The 17,767-nt window shown below is 42.4% G+C and overlaps 1 protein-coding gene across 1 annotated transcript; it reads right to left on the reverse strand.

Annotated features, from left to right (window-relative positions):
- Positions 1–1,394: 1,394 nt before the first annotated feature.
- CT55 (cancer/testis antigen 55) lies at positions 1,395–14,132 on the reverse strand. The gene is made up of 5 exons (XM_002699569.5): positions 13,803–14,132; positions 10,644–10,828; positions 8,034–8,178; positions 3,266–3,378; positions 1,395–1,802 (listed from the first exon to the last, which is right to left on the reverse strand). Exons 1-5 carry the CDS (start codon positions 13,891–13,893, stop codon positions 1,611–1,613), a joined length of 726 nt encoding a protein of 241 aa, XP_002699615.1. The 5' UTR covers positions 13,894–14,132; the 3' UTR covers positions 1,395–1,610.
- Between the last annotated feature and the right edge of the window lie 3,635 nt (positions 14,133–17,767).

Here is a 17,767-nt window from a genome sequence, read left to right on the forward strand (position 1 = left end):
TATGTGAATTTCATCTCAGTGAAAGTCGCTCAGTCGTGTCCGACTCTTTGCGACCCCATGAACTATACAGTCCATGCAATTTTCCAGGCCAGAATACTGGAATGGGTGGCCTTTCCCTTCTCCAGGGCATCTTCCTGACCCAGGAATCGAACCGGGGTCTCCTGCATTGCAGGCAGATTCTTTACCAGCTGAGCTACCAAGGAAGCCCTCCATCTCAATAAAACTGATTAAAATAAAAAAGGCACAGTTCAGATTTGGCCCAAGGACTGTAGTTGGCAGCTCAAGATGATTGTCTTATTTTTTTTCCTGTTGCGTGTATCCCCTGAATGAGCTGAAGGGAATCCGCATATCAGCACTTCAGGCTGGGAAGCTCTACCACACAACACTGGAGTGCCAGAAGTGTGTGGTGACAGGTCCCTGTGTTTGCATGGAACTTATTAAAACCCCGTTTCTAATACAAGCCAGACTCATACTTTCTGCTCCCCAGTCCCAGCACCATGATGTTGTTCAGTTAGGGAGACCAGGTGCTGCACTGACGAGGATCAGATGATCAAGGACCCTGTATCCTTGAGGTGGCAAAGACCTCAGAGTTGATATAGCCCTGAAGCAAAATGTCCAACGTAAAGCTCTGCTGGGCCAGCCCTGTGAAAGCGGACAGATTCTGGAATTTGCCAAAAGGATGAAGGAAAAGTATTCTGCTCTCTCCCCTACTCCCACCACTGCACACCAGGTGCTGACACGATTCGCTCACTCCATTGAGGAAATTTGTGAACTGGCAACTAGGATCGAATCACCAACAACCAGATTTACAACAATCCACTGTCACTCTCCAAGAACAGTCTTCTATGCCAACCAAACAGGAGAATTCAGTGGGGAGCTGGCAGAATCCACGGCCCATGCATCTTTCAAGTCCAGTGGTGGACTTTTCTGTAATTCCCACAAAGTATGGTGCTGCTTTGGAATAACCACTTTCCTAGGGATCTGGAGCCGCAGCAGCACCCACTGGCCCCTTTCTATCTGCAGACTTCATAGGTCAGGAAGCCAGGTGGGCATTCACAGGACACAAGTTCCATCAGGGCACAGAATTTTGGCCATTGTGTTCAAGGTTATAACCCTAGCACCTAGGAGTCAATCACTATTGCTGAAGTGGACCAATGGGTGACTATCTAAAATCTAGAAAATATTGACTCCAACTACCCAACCATAAAGTGGGGAATCAACCACTAGATGGTAGTCCCACTGAACCTATAACACAAGCACATGAGTTCTAAAGAAACATTTCTTGGATTAGAAACTCTGAAAGGTGAAAAAAAATCACAGAATGTAGATTAATTTTTAAAAATAAACACATCTACTAAAAATAGGAAATCATGAACATAAATTATTACAAAGGATAAAGATGAAAATGTCTTTAATCAATAATGAAAAATGCTAAACACCCTTCAGAAGATGCATTCCATTTAGCTAGACCACAGAGGATTTTAAAGGTTGTCTTTGAATTAACTGTTGAGGTTTACTAAGCTATTTTTTTTTCCAGAATACATTTAAACCAAGCCGTATATTGCCAAGAGAAGAAAAGATGCACAGGGAATAAAAATGTTGCTTTCTTATTACCCCTTTTTCACTAGAGTCATAGAAATTGCTCTCCAAACATAGCAGGACTGAACACTCTCCACCACAACTGCATCGACCATGTCAGATACTTGAGGTTCGTAGCCATCAGGAACTTTCAGAGATTCCAGGGTGAAAAAGATAGTATCATCTAGCACCCCATTTCTTCCCTGCAGGCTAGTAATGCAGACCTGTAATTACAAATAATGCAAATGTTTATGTAAAAGGCTCGTGTACTTTCACAAGGTCTGTACCTCCTCACTCAGGATATAATCTGTTGTTTAGTTGCTAAGTCCTGTCTGACTCTGCAACTCCATGGACTGCAGCACTCCAGGCTCCTCTGTCCATAGGATTCTCCAGGCAAGAATACTGGAGTGGGTTGCCATTTCCTTCTCCAGGGGAATCTTCCTGACCCAGGGATCAAACCAGTGTCTCCTACATTGGCAGGTGGATTCTTTACCACTGAGTCACCTGGGAAGCCTGGATTTAATCTGTTGCTGCTACTGCTGCTAAGTCGCTTCAGTCGTGTCTGACTCTGTGCGACCCCATAGATGGCAGCCCACCAGGCTCCCCCTGTCCCTGGGATTCTCCAGGCAAGAATACTGGAGTGGGTTGCCATTTCCTTCTCCAATGCATGAAAGTGAAAAGTGAAAGTGAAGTCGCTCAGTCGTATCTGACTCTTAGCGACCCCATGGACTTCAGCCTACCAGGCTTCTCCATCCATGGATTTTCCAGGCAAGAGTACTGGAGTGAGGTGCCATTGCCTTCTCTGGGATTTAATCTGTAGGTCACTCCAAATCAGTGATTCCCACCATGGCTGGCACATTTGAGACACCAGAGTGGAGGGCTTTGTAAAACTACTCATGCTGAGACCCCATCTCACATCAATTCAGTCAGAATCTCTGTGGATTCAAGTCTAGTATTAGAAACCCTGCTCTAAATATAACATACTCTGTCCATTAACCTCCACAGTTATAGCAGTGAGAGTGAAAAGGATTGAGGAAGAAAGGAATGTGGTGGTAAATAGAACATCATTTCCCCCACTTCCTCTGTCACATTTCAAGCTTCATCTGTGAAAAGTGAAAGTGAATGCCGCTTAGTCATGTTCGACTCTTTGCAAACCCATGGACTATATAGTCCATGGAATTCTCCAGGCCAGAGTACTGGAGTGGGTAGCCTTTCCCTTCTCCAGCGGATCTTCCCGACCCAAGGATCGAACCCAGGTCTCCCGCATTGCAGGAGGATTCTTTACCAGCTGAGCCACCAGGGAAACCCTGCAAACTGAATTTCTATTAGTCTCCATGACCCAAACCACACCCAGTGTTTACTGTAAGATCTAGTCCCTTCACCCTTGCCATTCATTCTTCCCCAGCAATTCCCTGAACATGATTTGTTTTCTGTTCTGTTGCTCTCAACATTTTAATATCTCTCATATAAACTGTATAATTTAGATCTTAATTATATATGTCTTCAATATTATTCTTTAATTATTTCCTTTCAGAAGCACCACCTTTTCAATAAAAAAAATAAACTCTTTGGCAAAGAATGTATTTTCTTTTAGGTTTCCCAAGCCAACCAATAGAATCCCAAGCAGCAAATTATCACCACAAACAGGCTAAGTCAAAACAAACAAGGGCAACATCAGATGAATTACCTTGTGCACGTGCTTGTGTCTCAGAGGCTTCACTGAGAGGGCCTTTCTGCTTTGTGTGTCTGGCTGGATGGAAAATACAACTTCTACTCGGTCACCCTGGTAAGGCTCAAAATCTAAAACCACCAGGGAGAGAAATCAAGTTGGAATTATCTCACAATGTTGTCATGTGAAATTTCACAAGTTACTTTGATGCTGGAATACCCTAAAGTAGATTCTATGACAATGAAGTTCCATTTTAAACATTTAAAAACAGGTAACCTGTCTTCCTGTCAGAAAGGACGTTTATAATCTTTTAGGCATTGATTCTCTCTCCTGACTTCAAGTTGTGAGTTGGTGATGGACAGGGAAGCCTGGCGTGCTGCAGTCCACAGGGTCACAAAGAGTCAGACACAACTGAGTGACTGAACTGAACTGATAGCAGAAGAACATATTGCTACAGGAAGAAACAATTTTCTCAAGTGTTTTGGACCAACAATGAACTCTATATAATTTAAATTTTTCAACTGTCAACAAATCTTTACAGATTTTACACAAGTTAAAAGTGAGTCACAGTGCCCAAATGTACCATGGAGCATCTAAAGCCATTATAATTATCGAATGCTGCTACTGAAAGTGAAACTTGATACAACCACTTCAGAAAGCTGGCAATATCTATTAAAGTTAAACATTTCTGTACCCTATGATCCAGCATTTTCTAGTTCCATCATAGCCCTTTCTTCTCCTTGGTTCCATCACAGCTAAATTTTAGAAGGACCAAAGACCACACAAGGGACCTCTTGTCTTCTTTCTCTCCACATTTCCTTTGTGTGGCTTTCTATAATATCCATAGGCTGATAATTCCAGTAACTGGAGCTCTAACCAATTTTGGATTCATATATCCAAATGTTTACTCAAATTATTATGTCTAAAGCTGAGCTCTTGCTAGTCTTCTCATGCACCCAGTTTTGCTCCTTGGTCTTTCCATATCTGAAAAATGGAAACTCTACCCTTACCATTGTTCCAGCAAAACACTTAGGAGTAACTCCTGACTCCACTTTCCTTCACACCAAATGTCCGGTCCATCAGCCAATACTTTCATTTCTAACTTCAAAGTATTTCCAAAATCAAAACAATCCTTACAGCCTTCCTTTCTACCAATCTTAGCCAAGTTTCCATCATCTCTCACCAGGACTATTGCAATAGATTCGTAACTTGTGTTCCCAATTCCATCCCTGTCCCATGTAACCTGTTCTCAGCAGGACAGCCAGAGCGAACACCTTAAAACATAACTCACTTCATATCACATCATTGTTCAAAGTTCATCCCCCCTAAAAAGGCAAAATCCTTAATATGATCTATAAATCCCTGTGTAGCTTACCTCCTTACTCTTCTCTTTAAGGTCTTTATTGAAACTTTACTTTTTCAGTAAAACCATCCCTAATTTTTCAACCCATAGCTCCCTAGATTTATCATTATCCTGAAACTATGATTCAGCAGTTTCAAGCCTAGTCCTAAGAATCTAGCCCTGACAAAGAAAATCACAGGTTCACAAAAAAGACTTGTATAAGAATGTTTTTTAGCAGCTTTATTCATAATAGCCAAAAGCTGACAGAATCCAACATGACCTTCAATAGGAAAATGGAGAAACTGATATATAGAATGTGCTACAGACACATGCCAACAACATAGATGAATCTAAAAATACCCTTCTTAAAAAATAAATAAAAATACCCTTCTGAGTAAAAAAGTATTAAACAAAGAAGTATATATGTCTGATTTCATTATATCTGTAAAATTCTAGACTGGCAAATTAAATATATGGTGGGGAAAAAAAACTCAAAACTGTATTTTGCCTTGGAGATGGGGGTGGGGGGTTGACTGAGGAGAGGCATGAGGGTAATGTTTAAGCACTTGGATTTGTAAAAACCCAAAGACACTCTGAAAAAAAAACTAAAAACAAACGATGAACTTAAGCTGCTGACACAGATATGATGCCTACTCACGATGCTCCAGCCATCCTGCCCACCCTTCTTTTCCGAGGAAATGCCAGCATTTTTCCACATCAGGAATTTTCTCATATTTCTTCCCTGTGAAATATTTTTCCCAGGTGGTTCCTTCGTCTCCCTCAGGTCTCGGCTCATGTGTCACCTCCTCAGAGAGGCCTTCGGTAACCTGCTGTCTATAGTAAAGCTCACCTCACTCTACTCCCAGTTTTACTATCACAATGCCTTCCTCAAGTCCTGGAGAGCAGAAAACAATCTGTATCTCTTTTGGGGGGGAGCTGGGGGAGGTTTACTTGCGTATTGTCTGAGTTCTACCTCTTTCTACCTCATTAGAATTTAAGCATTATGAAAACTGTACCTGGAACAGAGTGAGTTACTCAAGTATCTGTTGAATGAACATAAACAAGGAAAGAACATACATGGACTCAGCATGATGTGGAACAAAACAAAAAAAATCAACACAATTTTTCCTTCTTTTAGATTCCTATTGGAGAAGGCAATGGCGCCCCACTCCAGTACTCTTGCCTAGAGAATCCCATGGACGGAGGAGCCTGGTGGGCTACAGTCCATGGGGTCGCTAAGAGTCAGACACGACTGAGCGACTTCATTTTCACTTTTCACTTTCATGCATTGGAGGAGGAAATGGCAACCCACTCTGGTGTTCTTGCCTGGAGAATCCCAGGGACGGGGGAGCCTAGTGGGCTGCCGTCTATGGGGTCGCACAGAGTCGGACACGACTGAAGCGACTTAGCAGCAGCAGCAGCAGATTCCTATTATGTTTTAAGTTGTAACAAGTTTTTACCATGTTCATTGGGTTTTATAATTAGATTAAAAACAGCTATTCTGACATTTCTAAATAGGACTGGTTAGGTGCTCAAGTCTTCTTTTTCATCTACTCTCTTTCACCCTAGGAAGTCTATTACTTCAATTCACTCGATTTATTTTGCAGCAGTAAATCCCTCCACCTATGCTTTGAGTCCCATCCTCTCTTTACAACCAGGGACTGTGTTTTATCAGTCCTTCCTGCTCTCTTCTTCACTTTCAATTAATCCCTTTGGCATTACCAACATGTTCAAGTGTTTCCCATCTTGAGAAGAGTTCTCCTAGTAAGGGCTGCCATTGGTGGTGACTTCCTATTGACATGGTTTATAGGGACCAAGAGATTGCCTTTGGAACTTAGCAATCCAAGGGGCATCTTATCTTAGCATTAGGTATTTCTGACTAAATGGCTCTTAAGATCCTAGCTGCCACCAGACAATCATTTTTGGGGACTTCTCTTTGGACTTAGGTGCAATATTTTTACTTATATTCATCTTTCAAAATCCAGCCTGGCAAGGGTTGCAGGGGTACAGAGACCAGCTGGGAAAGCACCTCACCCAGGCAGCCTTTCCCAGTTCTCTCCATAGCAGTCAATCATTCTCTCTCCTCTATGCAGTAATGTGTTTTTTTGTTTTTTTTTTTTTTTTTGTAAAAAAAACACATTCTTTTAATGTCAGTCTCTCCCAATTGAACTATCAGCTCTTTGCAGGCGGGGTTTAGTAAAGTCTTAGTTATCTTGGTCTTGCCAATATCTAGCACTCTATCTTGAGTTGAATTAATACATTGAAATAGCATCAACAAACCAACAATTGCTTTAGGCATAAAATAACAAAATGTTATACCTGATAATTAATGGACACACACATACACACACGCTTGGAATGTGTTGGAGATTACTGAGAAGACATAACCACGGTTGACCCACAAACTGGACCTGGGCACTTGGAGGCTCCTCATCTCTTCCATGGTCCTTGGAATGTACGTTCCACCTACCGTTCCCACGTTTCAAGGACACAGCCTTGACAGAGTAAGGTATCACTGAGACCATTTGGGTGGTATTTGTGACTGAACTCTCTCAAACCCTCTGTATAAAGTGTTGACATTCTGGCAGGGGAGGGTATAGATCTACTTGTGCACTCAAAATAAGGCTCATACATTAAACTCCCTTGCTTATTAAACTTGCTCCCTACCCATCTAGAGTGGCCTGCCTCTTTATAGGTCTCTCCTTGTTTTCCATGTACAGGGCCAGTTTGTGAGCCAACAGAAAAGTACAAGGCTACTTCCAAACCTTATTTTAAAGCTTTTGAAGAATAAAAAAAACATTATCCCTGTATACTTGTATTAATAGTATTTTTCAGTTAGATTAGAAATTCAATGCCTATAGGAATGGAAAAATTACACAAATACTAGTGATTACATCTAATAAATGAGAATGCAACAAATGACAGGATGAACTTTTAAAAATATAACGCATCTGTCCCTTGCTGTACATAATTTTCAACTCCAAAAATACACCTCAAGTATTAAAGAGCTTCCACTTGGAGTGAAGGACAATGGAGAAGTAATTAAATCCTCTTACCAATTAGTGTTAACCATGTCACAAATTTGACCCTGGAAATGATGCCTATAACCATCTTCAAATGCAATCTATAAAATTAAAAAATAGGTAAAACCTAAATTTTAAATTTTTAACTTTTTTGGCTGAGCCCCTTTACTGTCCACTTGAAACTATCACAACATTGTTAATCAGCTATACCCCAATATAAAATAAAAAGTTTAATTAATAAAAAAGACAAAGTTGGAGCATTTAAGAAGAGATGATTTACAATGTTTGAAATGTCTTTGTGAAAAGTATCTTGTGTATACATCTGGCATTTCCAAAAATCTCTTTTGCATTGCTTATTAAAGGAACATTTCAGCAATCTAGTAAAAAAAAAAATATATATATATATATATATAAATTGTACCTTTACAAACAACATCTAGAGAGAAGTAAGCTGTGTGATGAATGAACTCAACACCTTCCATCAGAGAGTTCATACAGCCAAGTGAGATTCTAGTACAGGAGTCTGGCAGTTCATCACCATGGCTATTATCACAGAAAGCATCTACCTACGAGAAGAAGAAACATTTACTTCACACATAACAAAAGTTTAAAAATCAGAAACATATGCTTAAATCATTGTTGTTTAAGAAATAGTTTAAATAACTGTAACAAACAGTGGTGAATGTATTTTACGTAGCAAACATCATAGACATGAGATGATAAAATAATGCCTGAGCTTCATATATTTTTAATTTTATGTTTTAGAGCAGTTTAGGAAAATTAAGCATCAGTTCAATTCAGTTCAGTCACTCAGTCGTGAGCTTCTCATATATTCCTTTTCTGCACTCGCAGTTTCCCCTGTTACTAGTATCTTGCATTTGTTCAATCAGTACATTTGTTCGATTGATGAACCAATATTAGTTATATTTAATTAAAGTCCATAGTTTAAATGAGGGTTCACACTTTGTTATACTGTCGTATATCTCTAAAAATGTGTCTGAAAACATTATTTGCACACCAACAAATTAAATGCACTGACCATATTAGATGCAAAAATAAAAGATACTATTCCTGGCTGTACGAATTCATAACCAAAGAGGAGTAAAATGCAAAAATAATGAATTCAAAGCAAGTTATGACAAATAGTAAGAATATGTGCAAAAACTGGCTTTTGGGAATTCCCAGTAAGGAAAGAATTTACGATTCAGAGAATACAGGACAATTTCTTGGAGAAAGTAGGACTTGATCTAGGCTGTGAAAGAAGAGAAAGATTTTACTAGCAAATGAGAACAGGGCTGAGGACAAGGGAGATAGCAAAGGAGGAGAGAAAACACATGGCAAAGTAGTGAATAAGGAGGAAAATCAAGATTTCAGATCATGGCACTTGGTGGGAGAGGGTTATAAAACATGACAAAAAGTTGGGAAAATAAAGGTGGCGGGGGGCATAGCTCTAAAAGACAAGTCAAATTAGGACTTAATTTATCTACAACAGAGAGGCATTCAAAAGTTTTATTATTGAAAATGAAAAGGTCTTTATATTTTTCTTTGCTAATTACACTAATAATACATGTTCATTGTACAAAAAATACAAGGCAGAGAAAAGAAAAAAGCAAAAACCAATTATACATAATCTGTAAACCCAATACCTTTCTAAAGATAAGCATTGACCATATTATACTCTGGTACTCACCCTGTTCCAGATGTTTTTACTATGCATAAATATCTATGCACCATTTGAAGGAAAATTTAATAATGTATATATTACTAATGCACCCTCAAATAATCACAAGTATGTCAACAATTCATAAAAGCACCATGACTAAGGAATAAAAGTTGCCCAGGAGGGCATGAAAGGGGATTTTTGCTTTTTCATCCTAGAGTTAGAATTATTTCTGTATTATTTTATGTGTATATAAAACTTTCCAAATTTAGAGAAAGTTTATATTAAGCATTCAGTTGAGAGCTGCTATCTAAATAATAGAGATACTACTACTACTAATAACAACATATATCTTAACCATTTAAGAAAGAAAGGCACAAAGGAAATTTCAATGTTTTCCATCAACCAAGTTATATAACAAAAATCCATACTTTATAGTGAAACCAAGCGGGACCCTGTGGGCCTTTCCTGGAAACAGACCCTCTGTCCCCCCCTCCCTGCACCCTGCCTCTTGTTTATAGAAAAGCTTTAGCTTCCTAAGCCTTCTCCAACTTCCAAAGAGCAAATTTAATCAGAGAAGTAAGAAAACGCAGAAAGGAAAACCGTCAAGTAAGACAAAATAATTGTTTAGCCATAAAACAAGGCCCTTCAGTTCCTCCACAAGGACTATAGATAATATTCTGAGCCATATCCTTTGAGCTTTTCAGCAGATACTGAAACCCCCAGCAGCCGGCAGAAGTTAATTGCATGCTGACCACCAGCACATAGACCTCAGACCAGTTGGAACCATAAGGTTAACAATGTTGACTTCTGAAATACCACCCAGTTCCTCATCACCAACCAATCAGAAGGATGTCCACGAGCTGATTAGGCACACTGCTCCCCCTCTTCCCTAGCATGAAAGAAACTTGAATTCTACTCTGAATTACAATCGTTCCTTAGGGCATTAGTCTGCCATCTTCTCGGTTTGCTTGCCTTTCAAATAAAGTCAATTTTCCTTGCCCCAACACCTTTTTTCTAGACTTACTGGCCTGTCATGGGATGAGTAGAATGAGCTTGGACTCAGTTACAGTAGGAGACAAAACTGGTTGGAACACATTATATATAAATATATAAATACGTTGACAATGGTTTAAATTATCCTAAAAGCAAAAATATAAATATTTATTTTTAGAGTTTATTTATTTTTTAGAGTTTATTTATTTGTCCACACTGAGTGGCTTTTGGGATCTTAGTTCCCCAACCAGGGATTGAAACTGGACCCCTTGCTGTGGAAGCGCCAAGTCCTAACCACTGCTCAGACAGGTTGACTAAATAGAAACAAGGTTGGAATCCCCCCAGGAAAAGAGACAGTTCCCAAACTTATCTTACTTTGATTGCTTTCAATCCATGAGATGTTTTATTTTCCTCCACAACTGCAGTAACCTTTTGCCCAACTTTCAGAAGCACATTGCCAGTCACAACATCACCGCTGAAGTAGATCAACTCATCGATCAAGCCATAGTTACTACAGAACTTTGTCACGACTCCTTGTACAGTTTTTAACTTGGTGTGACCTAAGAAATGAGTAAAGGTTTCATTATTCTCCAAAGCAAAGACACATTATAATGAAGCCCTACCAGAGGAAGATGGGCTTCCCAGGTGGCTCAGTAGTAAAGAAACTGCCTGCCAATGCAAGAGACGCAGGACGTGCCTGTTCAATCCCTGGGTCGAGATCATCTGGAGAAGGAAAATACAACCTACTCCAGTAGGCTGAAAAATCCCATGGACAGAGGAGACTGGCAGGCTACAGTCCATGGGGTTGCAAAAAGTCAGACATGCCTGAGCATGCATGCATAGGTGATACCAAAAGAAGATATAGCAGAAAATGAATTAAATCTAAAAATAAATTGGGTTAGATTTAAGATACAGATGACAATGAGAGTAGAACATAGTGGTAAAGTGTACAGGATTTGGGAGGCAGATTACTTAAATTGAAATGCTGGTTCCACCATTTATTTCTGTTTGGCACACTGGCTCCATGCTCAAGGCAGTGGGGCTCTGAGGTGAAGAAAGCTGAGTCTGGAGCCTGACCTGATTTCAAATCACACAGCTCTTCCTGCTTACCTAAATCTGTGTAATCTGGGGTTCATTTCTTACCCTCTCTGAATTTGTTTTCATCTGTAAAACCAGGGCAATGACAATGTGAATTCACAAAGGTGAATCTTAAATGGTCTCACCTTACTGGCCAGGGATCTTGGCCTCCCCAATCAATAGAAATTGACTAGACGCCAGACAAAAAATTCAGGCAAGGCTTTATTGGGGCCCTTGATGCAGCGGAGGTGGGTGTGGGGGGGTGGGTAGCTAAGGAAACAAACAGGCGTCTTTACTTCCTCCCTCCCAGAGCCTAGTGGCAAGCAGGCTCCTTATGTGGAGTGAGGGCAGGGGATGTGTCCAGGGGTCAGGCCTAAGAGGTGGCTTAGGTAGTTTGCCCACCCTTCTGGTGATGAGTGCAGAGGGCAAGCACAGTATCCTGCTTTTGCTCCCAACCCCCTGCTTGTGCTCCAGGCTCTTCAAAAACGGCAGTTGGGTGTTATTGGTCTCTTTGTATCTTTTGGGTCTGGAATTTGCCCCAACAGCACATGCATGCAGTTATTTTTAGTCCCAGTTTCTTTGCATTTTGTTGCTCAAGGAGAGGTGTGTACAGGTGCAAACATTGCAGCACTGCAGCAACTTGGGTCCCAGGTTTCAGCCTGTCTCATCACCACAAAAAATGAGATAATTCTATCAGGTGATAGAGGCATTAACTAGCCTTATTGTGTAAACATTTCACAATATATACATACATCAAATCATCACATTTTACACCTTAAACTTACAATTTTATATGCCAATTATATCTCAATAAAGCTGGTGGGAAAAGGTTGTTATAAATATTAATTCACACATACATATCAACTGCTTAGAACTGTGAGTGCCTCCCACCCACCGGTTAGAGCTTATATGTTAATTGCTATCGTGGTATCTACATCTAGACAGTCTAATGTATCAATTATTATTATATAATTTTACTGTAATCAACAACAGCATGAGGAGCAGATCTGGAAATTCTTGAGCAACTCACCAGACAAAGCACATAAAGAGATCTGGGGATTTAAATCTAGCCCAAATGTGCATCTGAATCACTCGGGTTTATTTTATTTTATTTTATTTTTGTGAACAAACACAGCTAGTAAGCCATAATTTGGGATCTGAACCTAGAGGTCAGCCTGCAGAACCCATGCTATGAACCACAATGCCTTAGGTGCTTGACCAAAGACTTGGGTGAACTGACTGGGGAAGGCTAGGGAATACTTTGATTATAATAGGTTATAGAATCACAACCCAAGAAAATCCTGAAAATTTGAAAAAAGAAAAGAAAAGAAAAAAGAAACGGGAGGAGTCACATTTATTATTTTAAATCATAGCACTGAAAAAAGATGAATACAAGAGACAGCTTCCACTCAGGCACATGATAACTTGTCAAAGACTCCTGTGTTGTTCCTTGGGTAAAAAGGAGGGGAATTAATGGATGATGCAGTGTCAGCTAAAAGCTAAGCAGCAGCCTCCCATCGCAAACTTAGCTAAGACTCAGCCACCTCAATGGGGCTCAAACTCCTGCAGAAGCTGCAGGGAGATTCGGGCACCTGGAAGCCGGGGCCCTGCTGAAGGAATAATGCTGCTCAAGAGCCGTCTCTGGCAAACTGCCATGGATTCACTCCCATGGCATGAAGCGCCTGCTGCGGGAGCGCAGAGGTCGGGAAGCGTTTGCAGGGCCTGAAGTCTGGGTGACACTGGCTGGTGTCCGCTCCTCCCTGCCTGTGTCTCTCTGACCCCGCTGTCCAACGGATCGACAACCCTGCGACTTCTCTCGGGGAGATTTTTGAAGATTAAAGCACGTGGATGCCCCTCAGCCCCTGAGCCCAGTGCTTGGCCACAGACAAGCACTCAGTACACAAGAGAATTAATGCAACCAGAGCAGGGCCGCCACTCTCTCAGCAAATCTTTTCATTTTACCGGATTCCCACCAACAAAATGACGCCTTCTCAATGCTCCCCGAGTCACCCCTCAGTGCCAGACTCTGGGGCAAGTTTTTAGGGCACAAAGGTGAGCAAGTTAAACGCGGCCCCTGCCCTCCGACCGGGGACAGATGTATGATTTGTCCACTTGCCTCTAAATACGCGCTTTTGTGAAACCATAGCAGATTCACCCTCAATTCAGGGTGATGCCCTGAATGGAAAGGCAGTCGCAACACATTCGCATAACACAGGCTCAAATTCCAAAGGCGTGTGGGGAAATGCAAGGGTGGGGCACGGCTCCCCAGGGAGCTTCTCAATCAACATATTAACTATAGACTGGGGGCTCCGGGTTGTGTTCAGGGACTCGGACGCCCCTCCCCACATGGAGGCGCTGCCTGGGACACACAGAGCCCCTCTGGGCTCATGCGGCCTAGAACTAGGAGTGGGACGCACCGCTAAGTACTCAAGGGGAAGGAAGGGATGAGGTGAGTACCTTCCAGGAGCCTCTGATGCTGCGCCCTCTCTGCTTCCGACGAGTCCACCTTCCTCCAAAAGGCAAGAGCCCTGGAAATAAACCGGAGCATAGTCCTGTAGTCAGGGCGGCCTGGGCTCCGCGTGACACTGGGCACGAGGCTTGCTTCTGTCTAATCCTCTGCCTCCAAGCCGCACTCTGATCACAGCAGCTGCCCAGAGGCCGCGCCTGCCTCTCTGCACCGCCCAACTTCTAGTAAGGCCCTCACACAGGACTTGGCTGAGGCTGCTCTACCAAGAACTTCACAGTTGCCATCCTCCAGCCAATCTGGGCGTAGCCTGGGAGGAGGGCCCTGAGATGTAGAGAGCTGGTGGGCGGGACTTCGTGGCTCCTCCCATCACAGATGAAGGTGGAAACCTGCAGGCCATGCCGGAAGTCGCTTCCAGTCTAATCCTTTTTTGCATCTCTTAGGGTAGACGAATTCGCCCAAGGGCTTCTGCAGGGAGGGCCTGGTGCCTGTTTTGGAAGATGGCACCGAAACTTGCCCTGAGGATGAAGGCGGGCTTCCAGGTGTGGAGCCCCATCCCTCAGGGCCTGAGTTCTTTTCCTTTGCCTCTAGAACTCCTCTACCCACCCACATCCCAACAGCACCACCTCCTCACCCCTACACACGCTCCACAGAGGGTTCCGTCATCCACTCTAAGCAACAGTTTTCTGTTCAACGTTAAACCAATATCATCGATATTGCGGAAAAGTCAAACTTTTGCATCAGCTTGGGCCTCAAAACACAGAGGAGGGCATGGCAACCCACTCCAGTGTTCTTTGCCTGGGAAAACCCATGGACAGAGGAGCCTGGCAGGCTAGAGTTGATAGGGTCTCAAAGAGTCGGACACGACTGAGCAAAGCTACAAAGCTGCTTGGAAGCTGGAGCCAACAGCTGCTTTATAGCGAAGCACTCATGGTCCTGAGAGACACTTTTAAAGTGTGAGCTGGAGATGACGGTGGCTAAGTGAGGAGAATCAAATGATGTAGCACCATGCAGGGAGTTTGGATTGCATCCCTACTAGTATTTGGCTGAGCAAAGGTTGGGGTGGGGGGGGAAAGGACCATGCAGACATGGTCACATTAAGAATATTAAATGAGGATTTGGGTTGTCTTCGGTAAACCACCAGAGAAGGCAATGGCAATCCACTCTAGTAGTCTTGCCTGGAAAATCTCATGGGCGGAGGAGCCTGGTAGGCTGCAGTCCATGGGGTCTCGAAGAGTCGGACACGACTGAAGCAACTTAGCAGCAGCAGCAGCAGTAAACCACTCACCAAAAAAAAAAAAAAAAAAATCTGTAAAACATCGTGTAGTGTTGCTCAGTCACTCAGTCGTGCCTGACTCTTTGCAACCCTGTGGTTTGTAGCCCACCTCAGAGAAGGCAATGGCACCCCACTCCAGTACTCTTGCCTGGAAAATCCCATGGATGGAGGGGCCTGGTGGGCTACAGTCCATGGGGTCACTAAGAGTCAGACATGACTTAGCGACTTCACTCTCACTTTTCACTTTCATGCATTGGAGAAGGAAATTGCAACCCACTCCGGTGTTCTTGCCTGGAGAATCCCAGGGACGGGGAGCCTGGTGGGCTGCCGTCTATGGGGTCGCACAGTCGGACACGACTGAAGTGACTTAGCAAGAGCAGCAGCAGCAGCAGCAGCATTTAGGGCAAATTCTGAACAGAAGATACAAAGAAACAAAACAAACAAACAAAAAAAACTAAACCCAACTGCCACTTTTGAAGAGCCTGGAGCAAAAGCAGAGTACTGAGCATGCTCCCTGAACACAATAACATCAAGGAGAGGGCAAAACTAAGGCATCCCTCCAGCCAGACTCCTGCACACACCTCTGCTGCTGCTGCTGCTAAGTCGCTTCAGTCGTGTCCGACTCTGTGCGACCCCATAGACGGCAGCCCACCAGGCCCTGCGGTCCCTGGGATTCTCCAGGCGAGAACACTGGAGTGGGTTTCCATTTCCTCCTCCAATGCATGAAAGTGAAAAGTGAAAGTGAAGTCACTCAGTCGTGTCTGACTCTTAGCGACCCCACGAACTGCAGCCTACCAGGCTCCTCTGTCCATGGGATTTTCCAGGCAAGAGTACTCTATCCTCACCCTATATAAGGAACAAGCTTGCCCCACGTCGAGGAGTGAGCAAGCAAGTGAACTTGTTGTTTGTTCTTGCTCCCCGCTACTGCAGCAGGGGGCCCCAATAAAGTCTTGCCTAAATTTCTTGTCTGGCCTCTAGTTAATTTCTATTGATTTGGGAAGGCCAAGAACCTGTAAAATCTGTTGCTTTTCTCAATATCTTTAAAACTCTTACAGGCTGCACCTGACAAGCCTCAGAAATAGCCCCAGACTCTAGAGTCTGGAACAGTGCACAATATCCCCATGTGCAACCTTCCCTGGACAGTGGGCAGCTTAATATCCATGGCATCTAGTGGCTTTCCAGCAGTTCCCTTCCCATTTATCAAGTTGAGGTATTTCCACTCTATTCTCAGTTTTTCAAGTGACTTTATCATGAAAGATTGTGGGATTATGTCAAATGCTTTTTTAATTGAGATAATCATGTGATTTTGGCCTTTATCCTATTAGCATGGTGTACAACATTGATTTTCAAGTTTAACCAACCTTGTGTTCCTGGGATAAATCCTGGGATAAAAAATAAAGTCCTCAGACCTCAGAATGTGACTGAATTTGGAGATAGGGTTTGTAAAGGTGTAATTGGTTAAAAGGAGGTCATTAGGATGACACTGATTCAATATCAGTTCAATATCAAATTCCTCTTATCAACCCTCATAAGAGGAAAATTTGACACAGATTCAGATAGAGGGAAGGCGAGGAAATAAAATAACCATCTATAAGCCAAGGAAAGAGGCCTTAGGAAAAAACCAACCTTGCTGACATCTTGTTCTTGGACTTCTCAGCCTCTAGAATTGTGAGAAAATGAATTTATTTTGTTCAAGCCACCCAGTCTGTGATACTTTGTTACAGCAGTCCTAGAAAACTAATATAGTCATTGCAGACAGTTCTTTTATATGTTACTGGATTGATTTGAGGATTTTTGCCTTTGAATTCATAAAGGACATTGGTCTGTAGTTATGTATTTTTTCTTGTGTTGTTTCCATCTAGTTTTTGTATCACTTAGAATGAGTTTGGAAGTATTCTCTCCTATTCTGTTTTTTTGGAAGAATTTGAGAAGGATTGCTATTCATTCTTCATAAAATAATTGGTAGACTTCAACAGTGAATCAATCTAGACCTGGATGTGTGTGTGTGTGTCTGTGTGAAGTGCTTTACTTACTAATTCAATCTCTTTACTTGTTATAGATTTATTCAGATTTTCTGTTTCTTTCTTATAAGGGTTTTGGGGGGTATGCTTAATTTTTATAACAGCATTATTGAGATATACTGTTGTTGTTAGTCACTCAGTTGTGTCTGACTCTTTGTGACCCCATGGCCCATAGCCTGCCAGGCTCTTTGTCTATGGGATTTCCCAGGTACGAATACTGGAGTGGGTTGCCATTCCCTTCTCCAGGGGATCTTCCCCACCCAGGGATGGAACCCGGGTCTTCCGCACTGCAGGCAGATTCTTTACTGTCTGAGCCACTAGGGAAGCCCCTTATTGAGATGTAATTCACATACCATTGAAAGTCGCTCAGTTGTGTGCAACTCTTTGCGACCCCCATGGACTATACAGTCCATGGAATTCTCCAGGCCAGAGTACTGGAGTGGGTAGCCTTTCCCTTCTCCAGGGGATCTTTCCAACCCAGGGATCGAATCCAGGTCTCCTGCATTGTGAGCAGATTCTTTACCAGCTGAGCCACAAGGGGAGCCCTCATATACTATAGTACTGACCTATTTATACAATTAAATGTCTATTTCTTCTTTGGTTAGTTTTGATCATTTTTGTCTTTCTAGGTCATCTAATTTTTTAGCATACAGTTGTTCAT

This window comes from Bos taurus, chromosome X (genome assembly GCF_002263795.3).
Source record: "Bos taurus isolate L1 Dominette 01449 registration number 42190680 breed Hereford chromosome X, ARS-UCD2.0, whole genome shotgun sequence".
In the NCBI taxonomy this organism is placed as follows: Eukaryota; Metazoa; Chordata; class Mammalia; order Artiodactyla; family Bovidae; genus Bos; species Bos taurus.

Coding starts and splice junctions, on each gene's coding strand:
- CT55 (XM_002699569.5), bottom strand. CDS start 13,893: ATGCTCCGGTTTATTTCCAGGGCTCTTGCCTTTTGGAGGAAGGTGGAC. Junction 8,179..10,643: donor ATGGATTGAAAGCAATCAAA/GTAAGATAAGTT, acceptor TTCTTCTCGTAG/GTAGATGCTTTCTGTGATAA. Junction 1,803..3,265: donor GACACAAGCACGTGCACAAG/GTAATTCATCTG, acceptor TTGTAATTACAG/GTCTGCATTACTAGCCTGCA.